Source organism: Enhydra lutris, unplaced genomic scaffold, assembly GCF_002288905.1.
Source record: "Enhydra lutris kenyoni isolate GAN:26980312 unplaced genomic scaffold, ASM228890v2 scaffoldscaffold1, whole genome shotgun sequence".
In the NCBI taxonomy this organism is placed as follows: domain Eukaryota; kingdom Metazoa; phylum Chordata; class Mammalia; order Carnivora; family Mustelidae; genus Enhydra; species Enhydra lutris.
In genome coordinates, this window is record NW_019154085.1 from 77,227,544 (window position 1) to 77,240,759 (window position 13,216).

The 13,216-nt window shown below is 40.2% G+C and overlaps 1 protein-coding gene across 1 annotated transcript in view; it reads left to right on the forward strand.

Moving 5' to 3' along the window:
- LOC111160297 (integrin subunit alpha 4) overlaps positions 1-13,216 on the forward strand; it is a 78,017-nt gene that overhangs the window by 52,339 nt on the left and 12,462 nt on the right. The window contains exons 17-18 of the mRNA XM_022523301.1: positions 1,067-1,143; positions 11,913-12,063. Coding sequence (XP_022379009.1) covers positions 1,067-1,143; positions 11,913-12,063 — 228 coding nt within the window. The remainder of the gene's footprint in view (positions 1-1,066; positions 1,144-11,912; positions 12,064-13,216) is intronic.

Consider the following 13,216-nt stretch of genomic DNA (forward strand, 5'->3'; position numbering starts at 1 on the left):
AAGCAATTTGGGCTGACACTCATGATTCTCTAGAACACTAGATCAAGTGAACATAATAACTCAAGGCAAGTTTTCTCAATACCCTTATGAATATATCTATGGTAGATCTATGGAAGTCAGTGTTTTCACCCTTCTGTTGAACTTTAGTTGTCAATATCAACTATTCTTAACTACGTTTAATAATGAAAACCACAGTGTTTTAAGTACATAAGCCCAAACCTGGCAACATGTAGTTACATTAGAATAAAATTCTACCTTTTGGTTTTTAGAGCACCATGCTTTACAAGTAAGAGTGATAGGGAAAAAAATCCTATTTACCTAATCATTTAGAGAAAGATTTATACTTCCCTTCTGCTTCACCAGGTTGAGGTAGTCTGTGGTCGGATGTGCTATTTGACAACATGCTAGTCATTTCCCATTTAATGAACCTAGTTCCTTCCCTGTCTTTCTAGATTTCTCTTAGCATCTCTCCCTTTTCACCTGTTCCTCTCAGCTTCCTTTTTCTCTCTCTCCTCTCTTTTCTTTACCGTGTACCTCTGAGTATCTCTGGGTCCTATTGAAATGCTCTGAGTTAAATAAATTCTAGAACCCTGAGTGTCAACTATTACTACGTTCAATGTGTCCTCAGAGTAAAATTTCTAAATTTCTACATTTTACTGTTTTCAATAAATATAAGCCCATTGTCCTACATCTGTGAAAAGTAAGTGCCATGTTTATTTGTAATAAGTGGGATCAAACTGTAGCACCAGAAAATTGAAAGGAACTCAGCAATGAACATCTTGGCGGCACAGATTTTAAACACTTACCTCTAAAACTTTATCTGTTTTATTAAACTCATTTTTTTCCATAACAATTTATAAAAGAAGCAATAATGTTTTCCATTAAACAAATTTAGGCTTTCAGTTTACCTGTTGGCAGAATCAGTTGCTTTAGCCCTACAGTTGTCATTTGAACCTGTGACTAATTCAAAAGTGGCAAAATAAGTCATAGATGTCTTATGCTTAAGAATAGAGGTATCCCAAATTGTTGAATTACCATAAAAAATACTGTTATGTTTTATTTCCAGATAAACTTTGCAAGATTTTGTGCCCATGAAAATTGTTCAGCTGATTTACAGGTTTCTGCGAGATTTGGATTTTTTAAGTAAGTATAATTTACTGTTACTCATCAAGATGGGCAATGGGTGTGTGCTTGTGGGTTCTAAAGAGAAAAGGACTAAGAACTATTCCTTAGAGATTAGCAGCATTCAAAGAATTGGGGGAAAAAACAAAACAAAACACTCTCCTGAAAGAGATTAAGTAATCTATTTGTCACTCACAGAACATAAATACTCAGAGGTGACTAGTTTTTGAACAATGAGAATATGTGAGCACCAAGATTTTATAAAGCATATTTTAATCTTTTACTGACTGCTCAGAAGATATTTCAGGATTTAGTTGTGCCTTGAGCTATCACGATTGTTATTATGTTTTAGACACATGTAAGTGCCTATTAATAGAGTTTTGGTGGCAAAATGAGCTAGTGTTCACTAACATATAATCCTTGGGTTTTTTATCATCCAAAAACTGGTAACATAAGCCAGACTGATGTACAAAACAAAAGAAATCCCTAAATGTATATGAGAACATTTAAAAGGGAATAAACCACCTTGCTTGTCTAAATTCATAGAAGAGGAAATAGTAAAGAGATAATCCACATATCATGCAAAGAATAGTGCCTACCTAGCATATAGTGAAAATTAGATGAATGTTGGCTGCTGTTACTATTTTATCATGGGAAATAAACCAACTGCAATTTTATCAAATGTATCATGTCTAAATACCCTGTTTTGAAATTGGTCTGCATACTAGAGGGAAGATGTGAAAATGAGGACCAGAGAGAGAGAATCCATAGTGAGGTTGAGGGCTGATTGCATGCAGGAAGTAAGAGGGGATGGAGACATCAGTGACAGTACAGGAAAATGGGAAATTATTTTGGGGAGGCGGAGATGAAAAGGAAACAAGCTTAAATTGGGACATGTTGAATTTGGTGGGATTTCTACATGCAGCTTTCCACTCAAAAATCTAGTTCAGGATTGTTTGGAAGTTGTCTACACATTAGCGATTTGTGAGCATGAGGGGGCCGGGGGTGGGGAATGTATGGAAATGTGAATTTCACAGAGGAAAGAATGAGGGATCAAGTTGGGGAGGGGACAGTTTTATTTAACAATCTTCACAAGAATAGGGAGTCCCTGGGGGAAACTGTAAAGGTATCCCCAGAGAACTAAGACAAGCAAATCCATAGTGAAAGAGCCAGTGGAAAATACAGAAAAAGGGACTTCATATTGTAAAATTTTATAGAGAGCTCAGATCGCACAATGCCTGGGGAAAGGTCATTGGAACTAGCATTGAAAATGTGACTGGTGGGTGAGAAAAGGATGTTCCTGGCAACTTTTAAGATGGAAATTTCACTGCAGCAGTAGCCAAGGGAGAGTCTGAGTTCAAAGGGAAAAAGAATATACTGGGGACGAGTAGGTTCAACTGAAAAATTTCTATGTGGTGATGAAATTTGTTATTTACTTAATCATGGGACGACACAAACACATGTGAGGGTCAAAGGCAGAGTAAAAACTAAATTGAAGAGGGAAATGTACTTGAAGCCTGGAGCACTTTTCAGACTCTGTCAGAACTCTCTCTCTCCTCTGAAGCTCCTGGCAGCTGCTCACTTCACCTTTTGCACGTCTTTTGCTTTAATTTCCACGTTGCCATCAAACTCGGGTTCCCCTCCAAATTCTCTAGCTCTTTCTCACTTGTCATTTAAGGATCTTTGATTTTGGCTCTTTTGGCTTCCTAACCTGTCCTCTCACCCCTTTCTCACACCCCCATTTTCCCTGAGTGATCATGCCCACAGCTGTGACCTCACCTGGCCTGTCTACACTGCTGATGCTCAGATCCATATCCAAGTTTCACACCCACACATGCAACTGTCCTGTCCTCTTGGGTGCCCAGTCACTATCTACCGATGACACAACCATTAGTCACCAAAGCCAACAACCTGGAGTTCAACCTGCATTTTTCTCTTTCTTATCCCTGAGGTACAGTAAATTACTAAGTTCTGTAATACTACCACCTACAGGTGTATTTTATATATCATGCTTCTCTCCCCAGCCTGCCCCCTCTCTCTCCCTCTCCCCCTCTCCCTCTCTACCACTCTTGCTCCAAACCAGATACTCAATATCCTTCTGGGTCTCCAACCTTTCCCACTCTTTGGGCTTCTGACCTCTGATTTTATATTATTCTAAATCCTCGACTGTGGTATTTCCAGAGTGTGAGCTTTCTTTCTTCTTCTTCTTTTTAAAGATTTTATTTATTTATTTGACAGACAGAGATCACAAGTAGGCAGAGAGGCAGGCGGGGCGGTGGCGGGGGGGAAGCAGGTTCCCCACTGAGCAGAGAGCCCGATGCAGGGCTCAATCCCAGGGCCCTGGGATCATGACCTGAGCCGAAGGCAGAGGCTTAACCCACTGAGCCACCCAGGCGCCCCTGTGAGCTTTCTAACATACATTCTGATAACAGGGTTCCAAGAGCTCATTAAAACTTAAAATATCAACCATACCACGGGACTTTTTTCCGTGAATGGCAGAATACTTGTTTGACCACGCATTCTCAAGCCTCTGTATCTTTTTCTTCCTCCTACTTATCTATCTGATTAACTCTCATTTGTCTTATAAATCTCAGCTGTTCTTCTTTGTCTCCAGCTACAGGAACACAAGTCCTGTGACCCTGGTTCCATTGCATTTACGCTCACCACTCTTACTGTCTGTCTCCACACTGTCCTGTGAGCTGCATCAAGATAGGTTTCTGTCTTTTCATCTGAGCGTTCCCAGTGACTAATAGAGAGCCTGGAGTGCTATAGGTGACTAATAGTTGTTTGCTGAGAATAGAACAAGGTCCTTAGGAAACAGCATAAAATGGGATCATACACGGGTGGAGGAGTTAGCTTTGGAGAGAAGTTAAGATTGTCTTTATCTTGAGCTAAGAAAAAGGTGCTTGACAAAAATTAAGAAATCTCAAAGTGGCAGGAAGGGAAATACAGAGAAATCAGGGATGGCCAGGATAAAAAGCAAGTTAATATATGGAAAGTGAGGGCTTTGAGGATGGACTTGGGAACTTGAAGGGAATGGGAAAAGATTCAAAATAGCTGTTAAGATAAATGGGATAGGAATGAGTAAAAAGGTTGACAAACAGTGTTGAGTACCCTGCTGGGGTGGGATCACATATGGCAGAGAATAAATTAATTCTTTTCATTTAGGCAATGCCAATATAGCCTTGAGCATCCACAGTTGAGGGCCAAGAAGCCCTAACCTATTTGATTTATAATTGGACTTTATACTTAAATTATCCAGATTGGCTGCTCAGAGAGTCCAAAAACAATGACTACTAACTACTTTGTATCCCAGCATGTAATGTGGGGCCTTTGTTGAGTTATTAGATGAATAATTTACAGCCTCCCCATTCATGGATTTATTTTCTTCCTCAAATGCTTAGTTTTCTAGGTGTTTTTGCTGTTATGGGCCTCTGATAAGAAGAGCTGCGTGGGTGAAAGCTTATCTAAGCTATAAATAAGTAGTGTTTTCATTTTTTTAAATCAGACACTCCCACTGTCCACTTTGTCGTCTTTCTCTGCAACCACACTGGCCTATGAAAAAATGGGACAGTGACATTTATATGAAAATATTACTAAGAACACTAAGTTCTTTCCTGAAGAATGAAAATACATCTTAATAAGATATGAAATAATTTATTTGTATTCAGTACATATTTTCTCACAATAAGAAATTGTTACCTACTTTTTTTTTTTTTTTTTACTTTGAAGTGATAATATTTCTTGACGTTTGTCAAATCCATTACGATTTTAAATGGCAGCCAGTGGTGGGGAAGGCAGCATCTCTGAAGGTGTGGGCTTTGAGTCACTTTCATGAGAATCACCTGGAATGCTTAATAGAAATACAGTTTTCTAGGCCCCAGAACATCCGAATCAGAATCTATGGGCACCAGGCCAGAAATATGCAGTATTAAAAGGGCTATGAGTGGTTTTTATCAAACTAAAATCTGGGAAGCAATGCGGTGGTGGTGAAGAGTTTCAGATCTAGTCAAGCTAATCTGGTTAAAGTTTATCTACCATTTACTAGCTGAATGGCCTTTTTAGAGAAGCCTTTTCACTTCTGTAAACCTCTTTCCTCATTGATCAGACGATAAAATCATACCTACTCTATAAGGTTGCTTCAAAGATAAAATGCAATACTGCAAACCAAGTGCATAGCACAAAGCTTGAAATACATGAAGGTTCGTAGAAGTTATTTCTGGTAACATTGTTACTGGGATATGGGTAGATCATGAATTTAAAAAAAAAAAATGGCCATAACATGAAATACTGCCACTGAATCCTTGGCATTTTCTGCATGTGGACTGGTGGTTTCTCTGGAGTTGAAGGTTTCTTTCTGTCCCAAGAAAGCCGCTGATGGACTGGGTTGGTGGTTGGACATTTCATGAGGTTTGAAGTGGCATGGATGCCAGTAAAAGGTGTAAGTTCCCCATCTTTTGCATCAACAAGGAAAGTTACAGGCCATCTCTGTTAGGTAAATGATCCTGATTTGAGGAGTTTTCACATGAAAGCTCTTTTCATCGATCCTTAGGCCCCCAGTGAAGGGTTCCGACAAAGTGCTGTGTCTTGTGATAAATTGTCACCTATCAGACCAAACTGTACCTCTCCCACACAGAGGTCCTCTCTCACTGCTCAGGAATAGTAAGCACGGCAATGTGCTTGCGGCCCATTCTCCCGACCATAACCCCTCTGGCACGGAGGGCATTGAGGTGCCTCCGAGCACCCGCTTTCGGTAAATGCATTTCCACAGCAAAGAGCAGGAGTTTCTGAGAACTGCCATAACAGAGTGCCCGCAGCAATCCAGGTAGCGCACGCACACACTGTCTCACGTGCTCATTAACTTGAGGCTTCTAACCAGAGGTCTAAATTCTCAGGACAGTCACCCCGATCATATGAGTTTGCGCGACAAAATGAAGATGAGCAAATATGATTTTTATCCAGATTACAAATACAGTAGCAGGTATTAGCCATCACGTAGACAGTTTAAAATCAAGTCTTTCATATTAATGACTGATCTAGATGACACCGCTTCCCTTCTCTGCCGCAGTCATGCATCCTGGGTAAGCGATGTAGGCTTTTCCTGAGCAAGTGCGTTCATTATGTTGGGACCGCTTTTAACTGCAGGTGACAATACTTGATGAATTGTGACTTAAATAATAAAGGCGCTTAATTGTTTTTGCGTCATAAGCGGGAGGTGGCTACAGGCTTAATAGGTAGCTACCAAAATCTGGACATGCATGGTTATCCTCCCAGTTTTCTTGGCTTTTCCCTCTTCGTCCCCCAAAGACTGTAGCAGCATCAAGGTTGCCAACCAAAGAAAAGGGGTAAAAGCAAAATTCTGTGTCGCCTCGAGGCTTCCTTTGAGGAAGGGAAACACCTTAGCAGACCTCTTACTCTGATTTACAGGACCTTGTCACAAGCTCATCCATGAATTATTGTAGAGCAATCATAATTCATTCCCTGAAGCTGAACGAGGGGCCTCTCTTCTGCAACAGCAAGGGAGTACTGCCTTCTGCCTCCTGCTCTACTCCTTGGGACCTCCAGGAGTCTGCCTTTATTCAAATGCAGTCTCCTTAAATGTTAGTTAACTGACATATCTTAGTTGATGAGCATTTTCCAGTACTTTCTTTTTCTCTGAAGTCAGTAGCAAAAAACAGGGCACCGTTTCACACAGGCTTGAAGGCCGCTTGCTGCAGGCTAGTTTTTTGTCAAATAAATGACTCCTGGACCTCAACACAGGTGACATCTCCGTTTGCATTACATTTTGTTCTAGCATCTTGATTAAAAACATGTTAGCCGTGAAGCCCTAATTCATCTTATCAAAGCATTCATTATCCTAAGACATGGGGAGAATTTCTTGCAAAATAAAACAATATTGTTCACTTAGGGAAAACATAGAGCCTGCTGCAGAAATCCATCATTTTTCTATTCTTCCTTTTTCGCTTATTAAGTTATGATGCTCTATGTACACAGTACCTTGATTTGTTTAAATTATGTGGATTCTGGGCTGCTTTGTAAATTTCAAGCGTGCACTATGCATGTTTTAATGAGGAATGAACCACGATTCCCGGGGAAAGCTCCGTTCAGCCTTGTCGCACTTCCAGATGTGCACCTGGACCTTTCTTCTGTCTCACATAAAAAGCTGGTGGGTATCTTCCTGAGGGCACCCTGTTAATGAATCCAGATACAGTAAGATGTATATCGTCATTGTGGTAATGTGGCAAAATAGCTTAAAAATGGAAAATAAACCGGGAGTCTGGCTGCTGAAATGTGAACATAGTGTTTCTCCCTAATTTGCTGTTGTCTTGGAACCTAGCTGTTTATGCAGTGCTCTCACCTTCTGTTGCTTGTCTAAGTGCCAACTTCTTTCCCAAAGGTGCTCAGTGACTAATGCTTTGGTTACGAGCCAGAATATTTTATAAATGTCTATTTCTAGGCAGCTCTTCCACAAGTCTTAATTAAACTTTAATGTCAAGCTGCAGTTTACTTTTAGAACCTCTTAGGTTCCTTTAGTTGTAACATGATTGCAGAGCAGTGGGGGGAATGTAGGACGCCCAGGTCCTCACGCATTTATTTTCTCTCTGCCCTCCGTGCCGCCAAGCAGATACGTACTTGTGGAACACAAAGGTTTAGGACAGGAGCCTGAGGTAATCACAGGCATTCCCCGAAACAGTGGGAGGAAGAGCGTGAGGTCGCTGAGTCTGTGCTTCCTCCACCCTGAAAGGGTAGCTGTGGTGTAGGATTACTGTTTTGTTAGTTATTACACATCCTTCCAGAAAAGACCTAACGTCTCACACCCAGGGATCAGAAGCTAGAGATGCTGTGCACCCACTTGGTCTTCGTTCCTTCCTCCTCGATGTCACCAGTGCCAGCCCAGGGATTCTGAGGTCAGGGGGGCAGGGTGAGGTGGTTTCTCTGATGCTGCATCTGATGCCATCCCAAATAACAAAGCCTCTATCCGTGACAGAATGATCAGATTTAAAATACAGTGATGTCCTTTTTTGTGCTTACTTTGCAACTAATGATACTTAGGTAGTTCTATGCCAGAGCCAGCAAACTCTTTCCATGAAGGGACAGAGTAAATATTCTAGGCACAGAGGTCTGTCTCAGCCTCCCACCTCTGCTGTCACAGTGCAGAAGTCGCCCCAGATGAACGAATATGGCTGTGTTCCAGTAAACCCCAAGGACAAAACCAGAAAGGGGCCCAAATTTGGCCTTTAGACAGCAGATTTTGAGACCCTAGTCTATGTACACTTGCTTTTTACATGACCGTTCTGTAGTATGTTTTTATTTTTTGGTATACTAGAGTGCCTTAGAGTGTATTTTGTTATTTAAATATAAGTTGTTGGTATAATTTAAGCTGGGTGCCAAAATTAGCCAGATTTAGACATGCTTAGGAGCTAATCCTGGGTTCACAAACTGTAGAGGTCTCCTTCTAGACAGATAGACTAACCCAACAGAAATACATCTATATGTTCCCCGAAAGACTGTAATAGCTCCAAATTAGAATTGTCAAAATTCCCAATGATTATTGAATGGATAAAGAAAATGTGGTATGTTTATAAACGGATACATATATGCCAATGAGGATAAACCATTCACAACTCCATGCATCTGTAGAATTTAATGTTCTAAGCAGAATTTTAAGTACAGAAAGCCTGATAGGTAAAAATTAAATACTCTGTGATTCCACTTATAAGAAATAGAAAACTGGGCAAAGCCAATCTATAGTAAAATAAAAAAGGAAGATGATGGGTAGGGGAAGGGAGGGGGTGCAAAGTCATTTCTCTCTCGTGCTGGTGATACATTTTCTTGATTTGGGTGTTGCTTTCATTAGTGTATTCAGTTTGTAAAAATTCCCTGAACTGAATTTTAGGATATGTGTGTTTTTCTATATGTTGCTATCTTGATAAGTGTAAAATGGAAAGAAAAATCAGGATAAGAGGGGAAGAATTTTTAGGTATAATTGAACTGTGCAGCTTCTTTAATCTCTACCATTAGAAGGAGAAGAATGGGGAGAGGCATCTCTAATTTGTTTGCATATTCTGAAGTTCATGAAAATAATTACTTCTCAGAAATTCTTTCCAGGGGCTCCTGGGTGGCTCAGTCAGTTAAGCATCCAACTTCAGCTCAGGTCATGATCTCACGGTCCTGGGATTGAGACCCTAGTGGAGCCCCACATTGGGCTCTGTGCTCTATGGGGAGTCTGCTTCTCTCTCTCTCTCTCTCCCCCTCTACCCCTCCCCTGGCTCATGCACATGCTGTCTGTCTCAAATCTTGGGGAAAAAAAAAAAACTATTTCCAGTATTGATACTGCCATTAATTTATTGGTTAGTTCAATAGCTGTATTGCTACTACAATGTTATGTTGTGTGATAGGGTATAGATCATATGAATGTAATAGTGGTAGATGTTTATTTAACGAAACATTTGGAATTTGTATACTGTCACAGGACAGACAAACATGGATATCATTTGGTAGAATTTATAATGATGAGTTGATGAACTTTCTTTTACAATCATTTATCCAATAATTTCTTCAGGTTTTCTGATGTTTTTCTTCAGTGTTATCCCACCGTCTTTAATGTTTGATACAGTGACATACCACATGTATTTTTTGAACACTGTGTTTGTAGGCTCTGAGAAAACAGTGATAATCATGATCTAGCATCTACTTTCCAGTACTCACTCTAGTGATAATAAAAGCAGACTCTGTGAAAATACTGCCTTAAAGGCGTGCCCAGTGTGCTGGGAGAGGGAGAAGCTACTTTTGTTAGGGGGAATGCAGTGCTGAGTGAGAGGGCTTAGCAAAGAGTATCAACGGGAAGAACTTCTTGTAACTATTAACACTTCGTTGAGTCTTGAACAAGAACAAATCAGCCAGAGACACAAAGAAGGGAAAATGTAAAGGAGTGGTAGCTTGAATTAAGACACAGACATTTGGATACCTATTTGCAGGTGAGTATGTCTAAAGCAAAGGAATGAGTTGTGCAGTACAAAGTGAGGCCTCCCGTGCTGTGCTTGTAAGTTAGCCTTCATCTTGAAGGCACTGAAGCGCGTTAAGCAGGCACATGACATTGTCACATTTGCTTTCTGGAAAGTGATCCTCTCTGGCAGTGTGAAAATTGGATTGGAGAAGGAGGGCTTGAAAAATCAATTAAGGGTATAATCCATGTTAAGTCATGTTCAGTCATGAAGTTTTCCTATTTTTATATTAAAAAAGAAATTAAATAGTCCTAAAATTAAATGAACCTGAATAACCAGAATGGTAGAAAAGCAAGAAGCAACATGCCCTGCTACCTTCAGGCAAAAGTGGTTCCCTGCCTTGAGTTCCCAGGGATCCTCATTCACAACTCTTTCCCATGGATTGGTAATATTTGTTTATATTTGTCTATACATCTGTCTTTTAAAAGCTCTACAAAGGTGGGGATCTCTTAAACTGCTTTTGTATCCAGGAATGATGAACCTAATAATTATGTAGGGGGTTTCAGTTATAGTCTGTCATTCATGTGTCTTCAAATAATGGCTACAAGCATAAATTTGTAAACCTGTTCTCAGACACACTTTGTTTTAAATCAGTCCACAAATAACCATTGAATATGGACTCTGTTTAGCATTTCTATAGTTTATTTGGACACTGATCTTCTATACATTGTTGATCAGAATGGTACAGTGTAAGCTTAAGGAAAGCTTCTCAAGAGCCAGAAGAGAAGTTATTATCGCCGGGATTAGCCTCACCTGACATTTTCCTCTGGGTCACATCCTTCACTGGCTGAACCAATTTTTCTAAATTTTAAATTCTTCTATAGAATCATCGTGTAAAAGTTTTCTTTGGGCTCTTCTAATTCTCTCATTGGTAAAGAGAATGGGCTGTGCAGGCATTTTCCTGGAGACTTTAGAACATTTTGGCTGTGGTGCTTTGAAGAAGGGCCTTAAGCCTCAGGTTCTTTATATATATAAACATGTTATTCTAAGGATTTCATGGGATGTGCATGAGCCAAATTTTCAGCATAGTAATTACTACTCCTGTGGATGGCGGCTGAGACTTCAAGATGCTGAAGCACCTCTTCCCACCTTGAAGGCCTGGGGCCAGAGCCAGGACTGGAAAATCCTTACTCGTAGGTCTGGATTTGCAGCAGTCTGCTCTTTCTTTCCAGGTCACAGGATGGCAAAGCATGGCTGCAGTTCTGTTTTAAATGTGGTCTAGTTATCGGTAGAGGGGACCAGCCTGCCTTGAGAAATGAATTCTATTGCAACAGACTGTAGTGCTGTCCACTTGCTGGAGAGCCGTCCCTCCCGAGGCTGTGCTCATTCCACCCAAACCGCCTCTATTTGGGTGGTGGTTTTCTCCGCAGTCTCCTTTTCCCCCAGGTCTCCCCATTTCCCCCTTCAGTTTACACAGCAGCTAGGTCAAGGTCTTTTCCAAAGTAAAGAAAAGAAACAAAGCTTTGCTTTTAGAAAAATACTGTGAAATACTAAGGAAAATATGTTAAAAGCCCTAAGAAGCAAAACAGAAAGGAGAGTAGCTTAATTATGACTAATTAAAAAATAACAAACTTCCTGGCTAATAGCTGATTGAATTTATCTGAAACATGAAGAATTGAGTTCTAACATGAATTGGTATCTACTTATATGGGCTCACTTCCCCCATGTTTTTTTTTTCTCCCAAATTAGTATTTTATGATCAGTATAAATGAGGGGATGGGATTTTTATTTCCCAAACATTACTTACTTGTTACTAAGCAGTATTAAATATTACTTAATTTTTAGGCCACATGAAAATAAGACCTATCTTGCTGTTGGAAGTATGAAGACAGTAATGTTGAACGTGTCCTTGTTTAATGCTGGAGATGATGCGTATGAAACAGCTCTGCACATCACACTCCCCATTGGCCTTTACTTCATTAAGATTTTAGATCTGGTAAGTATCAAATACCATAGCATGATACTATATTTCTTTTTTTTTTTTTTTTTTTAAATATAAATGGTGAAGGGGAACCCAGGTGGCTTATTGGTTAAGCTTCTGCCGTTGGCTCACGTCATGATTTCAGGGTCCTGGTTCCAAGCCAAATGTCCAAGCCCTGTGTCCAGGCTCCCTGCTCAGTGGGGAGTCTGCTTCTCCCACTGCCTCTCTGTGCCCCCACCCTGACTTGTATGCTCACCCTCTCTCAAGGAAATAAATTTTAAAAAAAATGTAAATGGTATAATCCATTTCATGGAAGTAAGGCCTAAATATTGGGGTATATGCAGACTTACCACTCAAAATTCCATTGATTTTCAGACTACTACTTGCTCCTGATCAAAATGATAAGTTCCTTGGTATCTGAGATAGAAAAAGTCCACTTCTCTCTTCTAAATGTTACCACGTGAGAGATCCTCTTGTCCAAGCAAGCTGCTTGGGTTCCACTGCTTCTCTCATTGATGACACGCTCATCTGGCACCACGGTGCCGCTCTTTGTGGCTGAGCTCCCTGAACAAGCAATACTGGTCCTCCAAGCAGGCGCCCAGAGTTACTGCTCGCATTTTATGTTCACATCCCCAGTCTTGTTCGCCAAGAACTTCCAACAAATACCATACAACCAGCGATCCTCCAAAATTCTGAAGTCTTGGTATCAACCAGATCACAGGCAATTTCTCTTTTCCTACAAGAGTTTGAAGCACTTAGAGACCTTTTCTTACCACCATGCCTCAGTCGTGAACAGTTAAATCTATCAGCTAGGCATTAATAAGGTCGATTTCAAAGAGAAAAGCCTCAGTCACTTTCCCCTTTGGTGCCTATCTTATCCCTTAGCAAATTTACACCTCTTTTACCCAGAGACTATCTCTTCAAACCAAGGGCAATTAGAGAGGTCTTTGACCTCTCTGGAATACGTTACTTCTTTCTCTAGAGCACTGGGAGCCTATTTGCAATAGTATGAGGGGAAAATTAAAAAATATATATACTTCTGTGTATATTATATATATATATTTAGTACATCTATAGTATATATATATACACACACATTTATAGTGCATATACATCTATAGTACATAGTGTGCATTTATATGTATACATCTATAGTATAGTATAGTAT